The sequence below is a fragment of the Esox lucius genome, chromosome 7, assembly GCF_011004845.1.
Source record: "Esox lucius isolate fEsoLuc1 chromosome 7, fEsoLuc1.pri, whole genome shotgun sequence".
Lineage (NCBI taxonomy): Eukaryota > Metazoa > Chordata > Actinopteri > Esociformes > Esocidae > Esox > Esox lucius.
Genome location: NC_047575.1, coordinates 43,031,127 through 43,050,288, shown reverse-complemented (window position 1 = coordinate 43,050,288; position 19,162 = coordinate 43,031,127). Strand labels below are relative to the sequence as shown.

The following is a 19,162-nucleotide window of genomic DNA, read 5'->3' as shown; positions in this document are numbered from 1 at the left end:
CCGCAACAGTCACATTGCAGAACGTGCGATTTAATAAGGTAAACATATCAGTCTACAATATATATATATTTTTCAAATGGAAAACTAGCATTATATCTGTCTGATATAATGTAGTTTACTCTGATTTATGGGTTATTGGATACACAGTTTATTATTATTTTAAACACGGTTCATTGCTGCACTTAGTTGACATGCAGCTTGTGCGTGACGAAATGATGAGCGAGGAACAGGCAAAAAAGACAGAAATTTTGAATTTGGTTGCAAAAAGAAATGCATTGCCAATTATATGGAAATATTTCGGCTACAGACAGGATGATGTTGACCAAAAACAGGTACTTTGTCAAGAGTGCCTTGCAATTGTTGCCACAACATGACCAATTTGTTTTATCATTTAAGGTGGCACCACAAATCTTCGCATGACGAGTGCAAAGCATCTCAATGCCGTCCAAAGCAAACACCTATTTCGGATGCATTTGCCAGTATTACACCATACGAGGTTCCAAAAAAAACTGAGAAATCTCAGATTCAATAACATTTCACATCACCAAAGACATGGTACCAATTAACACGGTTACAAAAGAGGGTTTTAAAAACATGATCCTTGACAAGCAGTATGTAATGCCATACAGCAACAGACTTGTGGTCTAGTCGGACAAAGGAGCCCTACATAAGTCTGACCGTACACTTTATTAATGAGGACTTCCACCTGAAAAGTCGCTGTTTGCAAACTGCATTTTTCCCAGAGGATCATACAAGTGAGAACATCGCAACAGGGATGAGAGAAGCTCAAGCTGATTGGGGCCAAGATGAGAGTCGTCTAGTCTGTATAACAACAGACAATGCAGCGATCATGGTGAAGGCTGTACCTGAACAAGTGGACCAGATTGCAGTGGTTTGGCCAGAGACTGCATCTTGCAGTTGGTAAGTTATGCCCAACTGCGCATTCTATTTTACTACTGTTGCTATTGCTATACTATTACTGTTACATATTATTACCTAGCAACCTGTTCTGAAATAACAATTTTCATGAGTTTCATGAATTTTAATTGTAGAGGATGAGGCTGGGGAAGAATGAAGGATACATACCATCAGGTTGATAGCCAAAGCTCTTTCTGAATTAATTAATTTTCATATCGCAATATATATCGCAGAAGTATACCCAATGTCGGTGCAACCCTACCGCTAACAGTACCATAAGGTTATATAACAAACCCCACCATTTTTCAGTCGCATGTAATAACCACCAAAGATCTCACAACAATATGAACCCTATAAAATACCCTGAAAACATACACAGGGCAACAATCCAAACGTTCTGTCTTCACCTCCGAACAACTGAAGGTTAACCCAGACACAAAACAATGCTCAGATTTTAACTCACTCACCGATTGACAAATAATAATCAGTGACTCATGAGATTTGTAGACCAGTCAATCGTCAGTAGCTTGGGGTCGTTTTGAAAATCAGTACTATTGCATTCTAATATATTTTTTTATATATGTTTATTTAATCAGGAAGAGACCAATTATAAAGGCTCTTCACAACACTTGGCCAATAAGGCAGCAGCAATAAATACCACATTACATGAATGCAAAAACACATCATAATCAACACAACAGCTTGACTCAGCAGTCAGGAAACCGTGACGCTCCTGAACAGAGAATCCGTTTCTGAACTGATTAAATCACATCTACTTCAATCACAATGGTAGTCTTTTCCCAGCCTCTGGTATAAAATAGGAGAAGGCAGTGTTGCCTAATCAGTAAAAGCCATGGTCACCACCTAAACAGCATCTGGGTACTGCTACTACTAAAGGCGAATCTGAGCAGGTTGCAGAGACAGAGAGGGAGTTAGCAGAAAGGGCTTTCTAAATGATCACATACCAATTAGGGATGTAGCAACATGAAAATTGGCAGACACCAATTTATTCTCTACCTTTCCATTTCCTCCATGGTGCCATTAGCTTAGGCACTGTTCCCATACATTTTCTGGCATTTTTTAATACTGTGGCCACCGCTGGAGTCAGGTCAATGTTTCTTTAAAGCTGCTACTGTTGTTTTCAGAACATCTGTATGCTCCTTGGTGTGTCAGGTTCAGTTGCTGTGTCAAGTTTAATGTGTAAAAGGCATCACTAACTTGCCTTCTCCTGATATGAGAGGAATGTTTTCAGATTCGACTCATTCGGGCAACTGTCTAAGGGTACTGCACCTGTGACATTGCAGCAATGCATTTAATCATTGGACACAATTTCCTGAAAATTATGAAGTACTACATGTATCATTCAAGTATCCAGGTGACAGTCAAGACAGATGTAAGGCTATTCCACAGTGTTTTCGGCACTGGTGCTTCTTAAGAGTAGAAGGCCAAGAGAAAGTCTTTCCACAGACAGGACAGCTAAAAGGTTTCTCCCCTGTGTGTGTTCTATGATGTTTTACCAAGTTCGAATTTTGACTGAAACTCTTCCCGCAGTCAGTGCAGCTATAGGGTTTCTCCCCTGTGTGTGTTCTCTGATGTAGCACCAAGTTCGAATGCTGATTGAAGCTCTTCCCACAGTCAGTGCATTTATAAGGTTTTTCCCCTTTATGAATTCTCTGATGTTGTACCAAGGTTGAATGTTGACTGAAGCTCTTTCCACAATCTGAGCAGGTATATGGTTTCTCCCCTGTATGTATCCTCTCATGCTGAACCATGTCTTGATGTTGACTGAATCGCTTCCCACAGTTAGAGCAGCTGAATGGTTTCTCCCCTGTGTGTTTCCTCTGATGTTGTACCACCTGGAAATTTTGACTGAAACTCTTACCACAGTCAGGGCACTTGTAAGGTTTTTCTCCTTTATGCATTCTTTGATGATGTAGCAAGGTTGAATGTTGACTGAAATTCTTCCCACAGTCAGGGCAGTGGTAAGGCTTCTCCCCTGTATGCATTCTCTGGTGTTGTACCAAGTATTGATTTCGATTAAAACTCTTCCCACACTCAGAGCAGCTATAAGGTTTCTCACCTGTGTGTATTCTCTGATGTCTTACCAAACTCCCCTTTTCACGAAATCTCTTTTCACAGTCAGAGCAATGGTAATGCTTCTCTTCAGTGTGCGTGAGCTGGTGTCTTGTTAATTGCCTTGCCAAGGAGAAAGACTTGCCACATTCTGTGCAGCAGTGAGGATTCTTTGAGTCCTTCATAGGCGTCTGCTCTGATAAGGAATTTTCTCCACAATCCGAGCTAATGTTTGGGCATCCTCCTGTCAAAAAGCAAAAGAGTCAATAAAAAAAAGAAAAAAAATCCATTCAATCAATGCAGGAAGTGAAGTTTTTTATTATTACATACCGAATGACAATAAGGTGTACAGTATCCTGTACCTGCTTACATTCCTATAATCACTACCTCTGGAATTTACTAATTCTAGAGAAGTCTACAATTGCCAGAATGTAATGCAAGGGCCTACAGATTTGACCAATCACTGCACCATCAAGAACTAAAAAACGATATTGAACCTTCGAATATGTGCAGGATGAAGTTTAAGAACTCACATGTTTCTATCAGAAGTATGTGATTATTTGTGATGTTCAACGGCAATGCTAAAAATCACTTTCTTGGCAGACGAGATCGTAACGTCTCATTAGTCAACAAGAGTTTTTAAACTGCAGCTCACTTTTCATAGTTATGTTACCATGATGCCATTGGTCCAGTGACCTTTGTAATGAAATTAATTAAAATAGTAATACATCTGGTTATTTCTTCAACTAAGATCGATTCATTTAGTATTAAGTTTCAGATAATCTGAAAACATTCTGTTGGGGTTTGCTACAATGTTTTGGAGGCCCAAGTGAAAACTAAAATTATCTGTATTTATAGTAATAATAATAATAAGGTAGGTCCTTCTACATTTCCTACTTCACACATGTATAATACAAGTGCTGGTCATAAAATTAGAATATCATCAAAATGTTGATTTATTTCAGTAATTCCATTCACTTGTATAATGTATACATTCATTCCACACATACTGATATATTTCAAGTGTTTATTTCTTTAAATTTTGATGATTATAACTGACAACTAATGAAAATCTAATATTCAGTATCTCTGAAAATTTGAATATTACTTAAGACCAATACAAAAAAAATATTTTTAGAAATGTTGGCCAACTGAAAAGTATGAACATGAAAAGTAAAAGCATGTACAGCACTCAATACTTAGTTGGGGCTCCTTTTGCCTGAATTACTGCAGCAATGCGGCGTGGCCTGGAGTCAATCAGTCTGTGGCACTGCTCAGGTGTTATGAGAGCCCAGGTTGCTCTTATAGTGGTCTTCAGCTCTTCTGCATTGTTGGGTCTGGCGTATCGCATCTTCCTCTTCACAATACCGCTTAGATTTTCTATAGGGTTAAGGTCAGGCGAGTTTGCTGGCCAATTAAGAACAGGGATACCATGGTCTTTAAACCAGATACTGGTAGCTTTGGCACTGTGTGCAGGTGCCAAGTCCTGTTGGAAAATGAAATCTGCATCTCCATAAAGTTGGTCAGCAGCAGGAAGCATGAAGTGCTCTAAAACGTCCTGGTAGATGGCTGCGTTGACCTTGGACCACAGAAAACACAGTGGACCAACACCAGCAGATGAAATGGCAACCCAAACCATCACTGACTGTGGAAACTTTACACTGGACTTCAAGCAACGTGGATTCTGTGCCTCTCCTCTCTTCCTCCAGACTCTGGGACCTTGATTTCCAAAGGAAATGCAAAATGTACTTTCATCAGAGAACATAATTTTGGACCACTCAGCAGCAGTCCAGTCCTCTCCCACGGGAGACGCTTCTGACGCTGTGTCTTGTTCAAGAGTGGCTTGACACAAGGAATGTGACAGCTGAAACCCATGTCTTGCATACGTCTGTGCGTGGTGGTTCTTCAAGCACTGACTCCAGCTGCAGTCCACTCTTTGTGAATCTCCCCCACATTTTTAAATGGGTTTTGTTTCACAATCCTCACCAGGGTGCAGTTATCCCTATTGCTTGTACACTTTTGTCTACCACATCTTTTCCTTCCCTTTGCCTCTATTTTAATGTGCTTGGACACATAGCTCTGTGAACAGCCAGCCTCTTTAGCAATGACCTTTTGTGTCTTGCCCTCCTTGTGCAAGGTGTCAATGGTCGTCTTTTGGACAGCTGTCAAGTCAGCAGTCTTCCCCATGATAGTCTAGTTCGGTAGGCTACACAGAGAGACCATTTAAAGGCCTTTGCAGGGGTTTTGAGTTAATTCGCTGATTAGAGTGTGGCACCAGGTATCTTCAATATTGAACCTTTTCACAATATTCTAATTTTCTGAGATACTGAATTTGGGGTTTTCATTAGTTGACAGTTATAATAATCATAATTTAAAGAAATAATCACTTGAAATATACCAGTCTGTGTGTAATGAATGTATACATTATACAAGTTTCACTTTTTGAATGGAATCAACTTTTTGATGATATTCAAATTTTATGACCAGCCTCATACATATCATTTGCATTGGCTGAATTTAGAAATGTGTTTTCTGACACTCTTGAGCAAGACCAAGGTAGATATCCCCTGGGAACCCTGCCTTCCAGGTGATCTCAATGATGTCTCCTCCTCACTACTCTGATCCAGAATGCCAAACACAGGGGGGGTTAAATGGACCTTTCTCCAGGAGGGACTGTGTAAGGACTGTACTGTCATAATAAAACTCACCAGGGTGAGAACAATCCTGTGTTTCCTCGTCCTTTTGTCCTTTCAGAACTCCAGAATGATCTAGAAACAAAACACATCAGCTGACCAATACAGAACACCACACTGTAGGTGGCGTATGATCCTCCAATCACCAGGACACACAGTCAATTCCAAACCACTGTGATAAATCAAATCACCATGAGCTCGGACTTCTGGCTCCTCTCCTTTGACTTCAGCACTCAGCTCCTCCATCTTAACCGACTCCATGTTTGGGTCCAACATGGGCAGATCATTATGGTTAAAGTCGAGACTCAATATGCCAGGTACCTCTTCTTCTTCTTTTAGAACTACAGAAAAGTCTAGACAGAATGCATAAACAGAATAAACGTCCCTAAATTATAAGTAATATGAATTTCCTTTGCTCTCTCGGGAGAACACACAACTAAAAACTTACTTTGATAAATCAAATGGTCCACCTCTTCCTCCTTGATTTTTATCCTCTGGTCACCATGGTTACAGTCAAATTGAGGTGACTCCCAAGTAAAATTTTCATCCTTCACAACTACAGAAAAGTCTGGACAGAAGATAAGCAAAATAAACATACTGTAGCAAATGATGAAGTCACACTGACTTGCTGTTTTTTTTTTTATATACAAATAACAGTACATCAATAGAGGGAATTCAAACACTGCAAAGGTTAGTTCTCCAACAACCAGGGTGACTGAAACAGCCAGGAATGCCAGCTGCTCAGCACTGGTCTAAGGCAGTCTGGAGGCCATGTACAGTTACCCAGATGTCGAAGATGGACAAAATCAGCAACTTCCCAGAAGTTCAGGTATTATGGTCACCCACCTGTGTTCATACCCCCAGGCTGCCTAAGAGAGGTACGAGGGGCTGGTGGTACTTAAGGAGCCCCATGTGAGAGGCACCCGGAAATCCCACTTCTGGTATTAGCGCCTCCCACTGGCCTCCCCAAAAAACAGCAACATCGTCTGACTAAGAGTGGTTATGTATGTGTTGGTTAGACCCCCTGTCTCTCTCACACACACACACACACACACACACACACACACACACACACACACACACACACACACACACACACACACACACACACATACACACATACACACAGCCCCATTTAGCATAATACTCACTCTGGTTAATCAAATGATCCACCTCTTCTTCCTCTTCCTCTTTGATATTCAGCTTCAACATCTGACTTTCATCCTCCATCATCACTGACTGACTAATACTCTATTAATGCAAAAGGAATACAGCGTGGTAACCATTAAACAGCACAACACATCTCTGATACCCTGTGAGTGAATGTGTAACAATGGCAAAACATAAAGTAGTAATACACAGTATGGCGCTTATGAACAGGGGGTTCTCAAACCTCTCTGGGACTGGCAAGCCCTTCAATGTTTTCTAACTATTCCAGCTAGCACATATGATTTAACTTGTCAACTCATTAACACTCCCTTCATTAGGTGACTCAGAGGAGTGAGCTCAGGCCTACAACTAAACTGTGAAACGTCTACCTATATCGGTGGAAACCATTGAAAACTTCTGCTTTGAAACATGCCTATAGTTTTTTTAGGGGCAAGTGGCTAAACCCAGGAATATCCCTGTTTCCCTGTTTTAACGTGCAGTGTTTGCTAATACTGCTTTGATCTTGGGAAAAGGCTACTGAACGACTGCGGTGAAGCTAGATTTACATTCAAGATTCGGACTTTGATCCTCAATACCTCATCAACGAAACCAGACAGAAAGACAGCAGTTACATATTCTGAATTTGCTGGTGATAGCGAATAACCAACACTCCCTGTTTTGCATTACATTTTAAAAAGACGACCTTACAGTCATGTCAATGGCGGATTCTCAGTGTATTCTCAGTTAAGGGTGCGTGTTAAAAGTGCATAATATATGTAGTTTTTACTGAAAAACGCCAATTACATTACAACTAAAATAATATAAACAAATCAAAACAACAATAAAGAGCTCAGAATTTGGTGCCCTACCATTTACATGGTTTTGATTTGCATTATTAAAAAAGTAAAGGTATAAATACTTTTATTGCCTGTTATTAAAATAAAGGTCGGCACTTCAGACCCAAGGTAGCTTTTTTAATAGACCGTCAGGGACCACGGCCCCATGAACATCATTCAGTATTATAATTAAAGAAATTATTAATATTACTTAAAACATTTTAATTCAGAGAAATCTCAATAGCTCTGACCCAATAAAACGTCTGTTGAAATAACGAACTGATATTGCTTCAGGGACTGCTACCCTACCATCAACACCCTTTAGTTTTAAAATGTTTAAATTTTGGAAATTGTTAATAGGTTTTTAAGCATCTTTCCATCAAAATTTAGCAATAGCTCGGACCCAATAAGACATATATGGAAATAATCAACTGATAAAGTTTCAGGGAGAGCTGCTCTACCATCAACATCCTTTATTTTGAGCATTTGTGATTGAAAATTGCTTTATAAACTAGTAATAATGTTCAAAACTGAAATAAAGCCAAAATAAAGGATGTTGATGGTAGAGCAGCTGTCCCTGAAGCTATATCAGTTGATTATTTCCATGTAAGTTTTATTGGGTCCGAGCTATTGAGCATTTTGAAGGATAATTGCTTTAAAATTACCTACATTGGAAAATTGGAAAACTAAAGGATGTTGATGGTTGAGCAGTTGTCCATGAACCTATATTGGCACTATTATGACCCGATAATGGTGCACTAAAAATGACGGTGCCCTAACCCTCGCATGGTAGTATAGCAGTTTTTCCACGTTATTTTCCCATGAAAGATTAATATGAAACCGATATGGAAAAACAAGGAGTGTTGCATGTTCGCTATCGCCAGCAGATTGTAATTGCTGTCTTTCTGGCAGGTTTCGTTGATGAGGTATTAACGATCAAACCCCCAGTCTTGAATATAAAGCTAACTTCACCGCAGTTACTTAACGTTGTGGCACGTTTTGCACTGCAAGCGGTTTTACCAGAGTTTTTTATTAATTTTTTTACTCTTGCCACGTGCGATTGTTTGTGTGACATCAACGTGTTATTCTTATGAATGAATATTAAATGCACGCTTGTAGCATCGACTGAAATGTCCAGGGAGACAGAGAATTTGGTCATAATGCGTCAAGTTTACCGGCCATTTAGCAGCGCGATTTACAGGAGCAATTGTGGTTAACGGTCTTGATCAAGGACAGAACCAAATGATTCTCACATTGCTGGCTATGGAATTCCACCCGATAATCTTTAATTGACTGGTTGGATGCGTTAGCCGCTTGACTGTCTGCAGTAGTTAGACCAAGAAACTACCGAAAACAAGCAGCTGTCGGAAGTCAAAGGCTAATTAAACTATAATGTGTATGGCTGTCATGGTGGTCTGTGAATACTTCATTCGAGTTACAGGCTACACAGATTGACCCCGTCCAGCTCAGGATTTAGCTACTTACTTTAAGATTAAATGTTCCACACACGATCTTCAGTTTTATGGCATAGAGCCATAGATCTTGATCGATTATTTAGAACGCCGATGAATCAAAAGTTAAATTTGTCCGACCGAATTTACAGCACAACATTCAATGACCATTTTGGGAAATCTGCGTCTTGTGAGCAACATTAAAGAAACACTTCCGGGTCACGAAAATCCGGAATTTTTCAAAATAAAAGAGACCAACGAATTACTTAAAAACTGAGATAAATTGAGTTTATTGTTTGAGAACATGTACCTCTCAAAACATTGACAACAATTCAAATATGATCATATTTAAAAAGTGGGTGTTAAAACACGTTCCAAGGGTAAAATTCAGACAATGACAATGACAGAATATGGAATACATAACTAATAAACTATTGAATATTCCACAGAGAAAGCAGTGTAGGAAATGTCCAGGAGAATGTGTAGAGTAAGAAAAACCTGTCTAATCATGGGGAACGGTGTGCTACATCTAGCAACACAATATTTCCACACCCTCTTTTTCCACAATGTAACTTAATGGATATGAAATACATATTGACTCATACAGAAAAAACTATTCTATAAGCCGCAGTGAATGTATTGTAGGAAATGTTCAGGAGACTCTATAGAATGATTATATGCAAAGAACCACGGCGTATAGAACAGTTTTTTTTATATAGGCCAATATAAATTTCATATGCATTGAGTTACATTATGGCCAATGGGGTGGGCGGAGTAAAACACCAGCAACAATTGCAACTACAGAGTGCCCCTTGATTTCTTTGCATATAATCATTCTATATAGTCTCCTGAACAGTTCCTACAATACATTCACTGCGGCGTATAGAACAGTTTTTTTTCTATAGGGCAATATATATTTCATATCCATTGAGTTGCATTGTGGCCAATAGGATCTAGGATGGGTGGAGTAAAATGCCAGCAACAATTGCAAATACACAGTGCCCCTTGATTTCTTTTCATATAATTATTCTACCCACTCTCCTGAACATTTCCTAGAGTAAATTTTTGCAATATACACTAAGCAAAGTGTCAAAATCGATACATTTAATATTATTAAAATCGCGTTTTACCGCGGACTTCTATTTTGAAGGCAAAATCCGAAAACCGGAAGTCTTACTGTTGTAACGGAATCTCTAATGTTGCCAGCATAGACATAATGGTTGCCAGCATGACGCTAATTTTTGGGAACCTCTTCTCTGTACCTTTATCGCTAAACTTTTAATTACGCCACCTACTGTTCTGGAGTGTGAGGTTTCACAATGTTTTGGACTGCCGTGATATATTATAATCCTATTTCTCTGTGAATTCACAACTGCCAAAAATTTACTAACCCGCGATCACCGGTGGGGAAAATATGTCTACCTAACAATACATGTTTATTAAACAAAAATTTAAAAAACCATTAGCTTATTAGCATGAGAAAAAGTTGCTCTCAAAAAGTGTCAATAGATAGGTGGATCAGGAAATGTTGGTAGGTTCAACTCCTTTATACATAACATAAAGGATTTATAAATCAAATGGATTAATACATCACCCCCATTTTCCATTTAAATGCATTTAATATCATGGTAGCTATACTGCATTCTCCGTAGAGGTAATACAATGGATGTTAGAATGGTTGATACCCTCTTTTCAGTACTGTAAAAATGGGAGTTCAACACAATTTATTTTTACTACTTTATTTATATTTTTCTGAAAATATATTAAATAAATATTAAATAGTATACCATAATCTAAGTTATTATGTATTATACTAGCTCAGCATTTGCATGTATAAAATAATCTCATCTTTATCAAGGCTGCCCAAGATTTTAGATGTGAAAATATGTACATTGAATTGAACAATTTCATTTGAATCTTTTTTTGTTTTCAGAACAGGAGACCCAATACTCTGTCTCTGACAGGATGGAACAACAAAAGCTTATCAAAGCTCTTAATCCATACGACTTCGGCCAGTGTGGAAAAAAAGGATTCTAACAACTATTTGTGCTGATATTTCATTACATAATTCATACAGGATTCATGGCTATGTGCGGTACGGGAAGAGTTTTCTCCAGACCACACCATCTAAAAACACAAGACAATTCATTCAGGAGAGAAACCACACACATGCACCCTTTGTGGAGAATAGTTTTCATTAAACATAAATTAAAATCTCACTTTGGAATTCATAGTTTGCTGAACCAAAGTAGGCAAAAGTGAAAGCTTATCATTGTACACAATGCGGAACGTCTTTCTCTAATTCTGGAAACCTAAAATTGCATGCCAGAACACATACAGGGGTGAAGCCTTATATCTGTCCATGTGGTATAGAGGTGTTCACATTTAACATGAGACAACCCCAGCGGGGGCACACTGGAGAGAAACCTTACCACTGCAAAAAAGGGAAATAAATGTGTTTCCAGTGTCCAACAACAAAACGCCGGCCAGTTCATAGACATTGAGCTCCACCTCAAGCTCCACCCAGCTTCCTAGTTACTTCATGTATGCAATGTACACTGATCAGCCATAACATTATGACCACTGACAGGTGAAGTGAATAACACTGATAATCTCATTATCATGGCACCTGTCAGTGGGCGGGATATACGGTATTAGGCAGCAAGTGAACATCCTGTCCTCAAAGTTGATGTGTTAGAAGCAGGAAAAATGCCTTCAATGGGCATGTGAGCATCAGAACTGGACCACAGAGCAATGGAAGAAGGTGGCTTGGTCTGATGAATCACATTTTCTTTTACATCACGTGGATGGCCTGGTGTGTGTGTGTGTCGCATACCTGGAGAACACATGGCACCAGGATGCACTATGGGAAAGAGGCAAGCTGTCGGAGGCAGTGTGATGCTTTGGGCAATGTTCTGCTGGGAAACCTTGGGTCCTGCCATTCATCCATTCATGTGGATGTAGAGGCCCCACCTCGCAACTTACAGGACTTAAAGAATCTGCTGCTAACATCTTGTGCCAGATACCACAGCACACCTTCAGAGATCTAGTGGAGGACATGCCTCGATGGGATATACCTCCACTATATTAGGCAGGTGGTCATAATGTTATGGCTGATTGGTGTATGTTTCTTCACATGGGCAGATCCTTCAAATGGAAGGATCATTATCATTGTTTGCACAGTTCTAAATAATCTCACTACTGCTCAGACAGTAAGAATAGCTTTACTTCATCAAGAGATTTAACAAGGCACAAGAGAGTTCACACTGATGAAGAAGCCTTACCACTATGCATTGTGGGAAGAGTTTCGACCATTCAAGCACCCTAAAACAACACCATCCATGACTGTTCACAGACCTTTTCACGGGTTGAAAATGACATTGTGCACCATGTGTCTGTCGGCTTCTGTGATGTGCATTCATGCAGAGAGACGCTTGCTCGTCTGGGTATCACCAGACGCTTGCTCGAATGTGGCACCAATGGAGAAGCACTTGTTGAGTCTGAGGGGAAAGGGGCCAAGGCTTAAGCCCTCCCTGGGGTCTAACTGCACATGTGCCTGACACCAAAACAACAAACCAGATAAATTGACTGATTCTGAATAGAAGATCAATATTTTCTGTTTATTTCCTGTCAATTTCTCCTGTAGAATCAGTGTTAACTAGTATCAGTTGCCTGGCGACAGCCAGAAGTAAGACAGACACCAGCTGCATCATGGTGGAGGTTTAACATTCTTCACAACGATATCTGATGCTGAAGTCTGGAATGCATGGACATCAATGCTGGGTTTCTTCCTTTGTGATGCTTTGCCAGGCCTTTAGTGCAGCTGTCTTCTGTTGTTTGTTTGTGGGTCTTTCTGCCTTAAGTTTTGTCTTCAGCAAGTGAAATGCATGCCCGGGACTTGGCCATTGCAGAATATTCTGCTTCTTTGCCTTAAAAAACTCCTGGGTTCCTTTCACAGTATGTTTTGGGTCATTGTCCATCTGTAAAGTGAAGCGCCATCCAATCAACTTCACTGAATTTAGCTGAATCTGAGCAGACAATATATCCCTATACACTACAGAATTAATCAGGCTGCTTCTGCCTTCTGTCACATCATCAATAAACACTAGTGACCCAGTGCCATTGGAAGCCATGCATGCCCATGTTATCACACTGCCTTCACCATGTTTTAAAGATTTGGTATGCTTTGGATGATAAGCCGTTCCAAGCCTTCTCCATACTTTTTTCTTCCCATCATTCTGGTACAGGTTGATCTTAGCTTTAACTGGCCAAAGAATGCTGTTCCAGAACTGGGCAGGCTTTTTAAATGTTTTTTGGCAAAGTCTAATTCGGCCTTTCTATTCTTGAGGCTTTTGAATGGTTTGCACCTTGTGGTGAACCATCTGTCTTCTCTTTATGGTAGACTTGGATAATGATATGCCTACGTACTGGAGAGTGTTCTTCACTTTGCTTTATGATGTGAAGGTTTTTTGTTTTGTTTTTACATGGGAAAGGATCCTATGATCATCCACCACTGTTCTCATCCATGGACACCCAGGCCTTTTTATGTTGCAGAGCTCACTGGTGGTTTTATTATATATATATATTTTGAATGTACCAAACTGTTAATTTGGCCACTCCTAATGTTACTGTTATCTCACTGATGGATTTTATTTTTTATTTTTTATTGTCAGTTGCAATGAAAGCTTCTTTGACCACATGTTGTGGGTTCACAGCAACAGCTTCCAAATGTGAATGCCACACCTGGAATCAACTCCAGACCTTTCACCTGCTTAATTAATGAAGAAATAATGAAGGAATAGCCCACACCTGTCCATGAAACAGCCTTTGAGCCATTAGTCCAATTACTTTTGGTCCCTTGAAAAAGTGGGGGCTACATATTAAAGAGGTATAATTCCTAAACCCTTCCTCCAATTTGGATGTAAATACCCTCAAATTAAAGATGAGAAACTGCACTATGAGTTATATTCATTATTTAACTGTAACTTGAATATAGTGTAGCGTCGCGGTGAGAACAGACTTGACAGGAAAAGGAGACAGAGACCACAGTGTGTTTTTGCTGTTTATATTGACCCTAGATATATTTCCTTGTGCCTTGCATGACAACTAACCAGGGGTTTTGATGTCTGATAACAAAACAAAAACCGGTCTTGTGCACATGCTTGTTCATTGTCAATGTACTGCTGGAAATACTGCTGTGGACACCAATTACTATGGTTTACAGGGGGACCATCTTCTGCAATTCTGTGCTCTTCTAACACAGGCATGAACCTTAGAGAAAGAAAAGGCAAAATTAACATGTATAATTGTTAACCCTCCTGTTATATTTGTTTCTCAGGAACAGCAATGGTGTTTGTTGGAGAGAGACAGACAGACAGACATAGAGACAGACAGACAGACATAAAGACAGACAGACAGATAAATTTGACCCGCAACATAACAGGAGCGTTAAAGGGATGGTTCACTTACAACACATTTACGCTACAACATTAAGTCTATACATCATCATCAAATCAATTTTCCCAAAACAATTTTGTAGGTTATCTTAGCTTTTCTGCTCTGATTATCCCTACATGGTAGTTTTGGCCCATAGAGGACGACCGCACACTTCAGCTGGCCCTGGGTCTTGGTCGACTTCCGCTAGTTCTGTTTCTTGGTCATCTTCATCTGATTCCTTATCTGGGTTCTCACCATAGGTGTCATGTACACTGGGGACGCTGGGGACATGTCCCCACCACTTTTTGAAATGGCTGATTTTGTCCCCATTACTTTTTGAAAGCATTTGGTTACAATGTTCTAAAAAATAAAACCAATAAATGTTAAAGGTTTATTTGCACAAAATAAAACATGCAATGCAGTTTAGATACAGAAAGAAACAATGTACATTGTCCAAAAAAAGTTACAAAATAAACTATTACTGATTCTAAAATGACCCAAAAACATGCATGCGGCCGATCAGTAACTTGAACAAATTCTTGACGGTTTCTTCTTGTCCAAGTTATACATTCTCTCTCTGTGAACAAACAGCCACACTGTTGAGTCGGGTTTGTGACATTGAAGAGCGCAGCCAGGTCTTCAGGCGTCTCAAGGCACTGAAGCTTCTCTCTGCTTCAGCAGATGAGGCAGGAATAACGAGCAACAAGCACAGAAGTGCCTCAACTTGACTGAAGAGACCACGGACCTCTGGAACCATATTCCTCATGATTTGTGTCACTTCTGAGCAGGTTTTGTAGGTGTAATTGGCAGTGAACATGGCCAGCTGCACCTTTAGGGACTGGAACTGTAGCTCTGGACACAGGTCAACCACGTCATCAACTTGACCAGAGAGTAGGACTTTTATTATGCATATATTAACCCTTTTACGTCTAATTGTAAAATCCTAACTGACTCCCAGAGTGAGTTTTTTCAAGACGACTTTTATTTTAGAACGTTCCCCCTTAAAGTTTCCATGGCGACGCGTCATATTTGTCACGTGACACACCGCAGCCACAATAACACTGTATGACAGATATTGCTTTTATTTCCTTTTTCATTCTAAATATTCACAAACATGCTTACCATGTCATCAACTATCTGATATTCCGATTCTCAAATACATGTGAGTGTGTTTGGTCTTTTAAAAACCTTTATAAATAATCTTGATCTATAACGTGAGAAGGGTGCCACAATGTTGTCCTGTCAGTCGAATTTAGAGCACGTAATGCATCAGTTTCTCCCGAAATACATACAAGAAAGTGGCCGGTGAACTGTGAGAAGAATAGAGTAAACTTAATAGTTACTTCCACCTATGTTTGTCTGATATGAATAACACTTCGGCAAATTATATTTGAATAGATTGTTATAGCTGCTTCCACAGCCATCAGTGTGTATTTGACAAACTCCAAATGTATTATTTTACTCGTGCTTATGTGTATTGAAATGCCTGAAACCTAAAATAAACATTATGGGGTTGAAAACCCTGCATAGTTGTGATATATGACAGCGCTGAACGCGTCCGACTCTGGCCAGCCCACGTGTGAAAGCACAGTTTGAATCTGGCAGTTAAGCGACGTCACTGAACATTTTAAATACAATGTGGGACCATACTCTCAGGGGCACAGAAGTAAAAATCCCATTTATGCGACCATAACGGTCATTTTTGATGCGCGGCGCCGTTTTTCAATATATTTCCCATCCTGCTGTAATGTTTTTTTTCATCTGATCTTTTGTCACCACCACTTTTCAACACAAAATGACGCCCCTGGTTCTCACCCTCCCCTGTCTTGCTCACTGGACTCTCATCTTCAGAGAACTCTATGTCTGAATCACCCTCATTGATTCTAAAAAATATTCTCTCTGCCTCTGACAAAGAGCTGTCTACTTAAAAAAGAGAAATAATCATGAGTACAAAGTCCCGATGTACACTACAGTGAACATTCATTAATCAGTGATTTTTACTATGAAACTAACTAAGTTCAGCTCTGAAAACGTACTAAAATTACTCCTTAGATGTTTACTTACTAAAAGCAATCACAATATAACACTCACAATCATGTTAATTTAAAATGTAATGCTTACCTTTCTTTCTTCCATAAAATGTGCCTGTGGTGATGCCAGCCATTTTGAAAAGACAGGAAAAGGGAAGTAGGCAAGGCCACACCCCCACACATTGGGCATCAATTTAAAGCTACAGTTGTCCACTCTAAGGAACATCAGGACTTGATAAAGTCGTATGTACACTATTAGAGTTATGCGCAAAACCTGAATGTGCACTACAGTGTACAAAACTGAATTACCGGGTCTCAAGAGCATATAGATAGCCCCTCCCAAATTTGGGTACCAAAAGTAATTAAACCGACGAGAATAATCCTAAATAAGAATTGTATTTTGAACATGGTTTCGACAAATGCATGCTCAGTTGTATTCTGGTCACCAAGTCAAGAACCTACCACTTTTTGGGCCTGAAAAACACATTTGATGCTTTAGTAGTATGTTTCAGGTTATTGTCCTGCTGCAAAGTAACTTGCTATTCAAAGGGTTTTGAGGTATTTTGTTGTAGGACAGGCATGATTTTCTTACACACTTCAAAATGTATTTTATTACTGCTGTCAGTAGCTACTATCAGTAGTCATCATCAATGAAGACAAGTTAACAAGTTCCAATGGCAGCCATACATGCCCAAAACCAGGGATATAGTGTGTGTGTGTGTGTGTGTGGGGAGGAAAACTCTGTTTACTCACCTTTTCATTTAGTTAATTATCTTTCACCCACTTTTGTTGTGTTCCCGACGTTGTTCGTCGTTAACAATGTAAATATTGATTTAATTTCTAATTACCCTGGCATCTTTGTGGACATTTGGAATCATGAGTCCAGTTTGGACAAGTTCACCAGAACACACTGGTGTTGCCTTGCAAACAGTGCATTCATTCACCATTCTTTCCAACAGAAAACTCCACCCAGAACACCCCAGTCTGCCGATTATCAAACTACCACAATCCAGACAAAGTTGGTAATAAAAATCTTGCCACAGACATGGTTGTGACAATAAAGCTCTATTTTGGTCTGGTCACTCCAGATTACAGTGTTCCGGAAGCTGTGAGGCGTGTCAAGGTGTTGTCGGGTGTATTGTAACCTGGTTTTTTTGTGGCATTGGTGCAGAAAGTCTTCTTTCTGGCAACTCTACCATGCAGCTCATTTTTGTTCAAGTATTGTCATATTGTGCTCCTTGAAACAACCACACCTTTGTCCAGAGCAGCCTGTAGTTCTCCTGAGCTTACCTGTGGGTTTTTCGTTGTATCCCGAACAATTTATCTGGCAGTTTTGGCTGAAATCTTTCTTGGTCTACTTGACCTTGGCTTGGTATCAAGAGATCCACAAATTTTCCACTTCTTAATAAGTGATTGAACAGTACTGACTGGCATTTGCAAGGCTTTGGAACTTTTTAATCCTTTTACATCTTTATAAAGTTCCATTTCCTTGTTACGCAGGTCTTTGGACAGTTATTTTCTGCTCCCTATGGCTTACTATCTAGCCTGCACAGTGCATCCATGTGAGAGCTAATAAACTCATTGACTATTCATACACACACACTTATTGCAATTTAAAAAGCCACAGGTGTGGGACCTTTAATTGCCATTTTCACCTGTGTGTGTCACCTTGTGTGTCTGTAACAAGGCCAAACATTCAAGTGTATGTAAACGTTTGATCAGGGCCATTTGGGGGATTTCTGTCATCATTAAGATTTATAGAAGATAAATAGAATACATTTTTATTGCATGATCAGTCATATTTTCAAAATCAATGCCATATTTTACTTAAACTTATGAGCACAACTGTAACTTGTTATATAGTTAGATGCTGTTAGCCACAGGCAACAGTAACTTTATAAATAGTGAACTGGCTAGCTAATATAACATTCAAAAAAAATATTACGAGGTATCTGTAAATTCTAGTAAATAAACCCCAGATATCTATTGTATGCAATCTGAGCTGTTTGGTTAAAACCCCAGTTGTAGGTAATATATTTTATGTATAGTGAAATATAGAAAACAAACAGTTTCATGGATGTGAACAGGGACGGTAAACAATGAAGTCAACCGGTCCAATGGACCTCTGGGGCTTTAGTTCATAGAGAAAAGTTGTAGTGACCAAATGACCAGCGAAGTAATTTGGGGATTTGACCTATGTCAAAACAAAGTCATACAACTGTTATAATAAATATACAGCAACCACAATGTGTTTTCAATTAGTTGACTACTTTTGGATTAGGAGAGCACAATTGTGTTGTTTTCACCATGGGGCAATGAAATGCTTGGTTTTCCTACTCCTGACAGTGCAGTTAAAAGTTATAAAGTAACAGTAATTATAATAAAAAAAAACAAGATAACACAATCAATCAGTAATAACACTACACAAAAACACACATCAATAATAATAACTATACAACTATACAACCGTAGTGCAATGTAAAAATGACAGGTGTGCATGGACTATGGATGGAACGGAAGAGGGGTTCACAAGTTGAGCAGCCTTGCAGCCTGTGGAAAGAAACTGTCCCGTAGCC

The 19,162-nt window shown here is 39.4% G+C and overlaps 1 protein-coding gene across 1 annotated transcript; it reads right to left on the bottom strand.

The window, feature by feature from the left end:
- Positions 1-1,495: 1,495 nt before the first annotated feature.
- LOC105031269 (zinc finger protein 501-like) lies at positions 1,496-9,296 on the bottom strand. The gene is made up of 6 exons (XM_010905597.3): positions 9,155-9,296; positions 6,836-6,935; positions 6,133-6,252; positions 5,876-6,037; positions 5,700-5,759; positions 1,496-3,235 (listed from the first exon to the last, which is right to left on the bottom strand). The coding sequence occupies exons 2-6, from the start codon at positions 6,915-6,917 to the stop codon at positions 2,301-2,303; spliced, it is 1,359 nt and encodes a 452-aa protein (XP_010903899.2). The 5' UTR covers positions 6,918-6,935; positions 9,155-9,296; the 3' UTR covers positions 1,496-2,300.
- Positions 9,297-19,162: the final 9,866 nt, after the last annotated feature.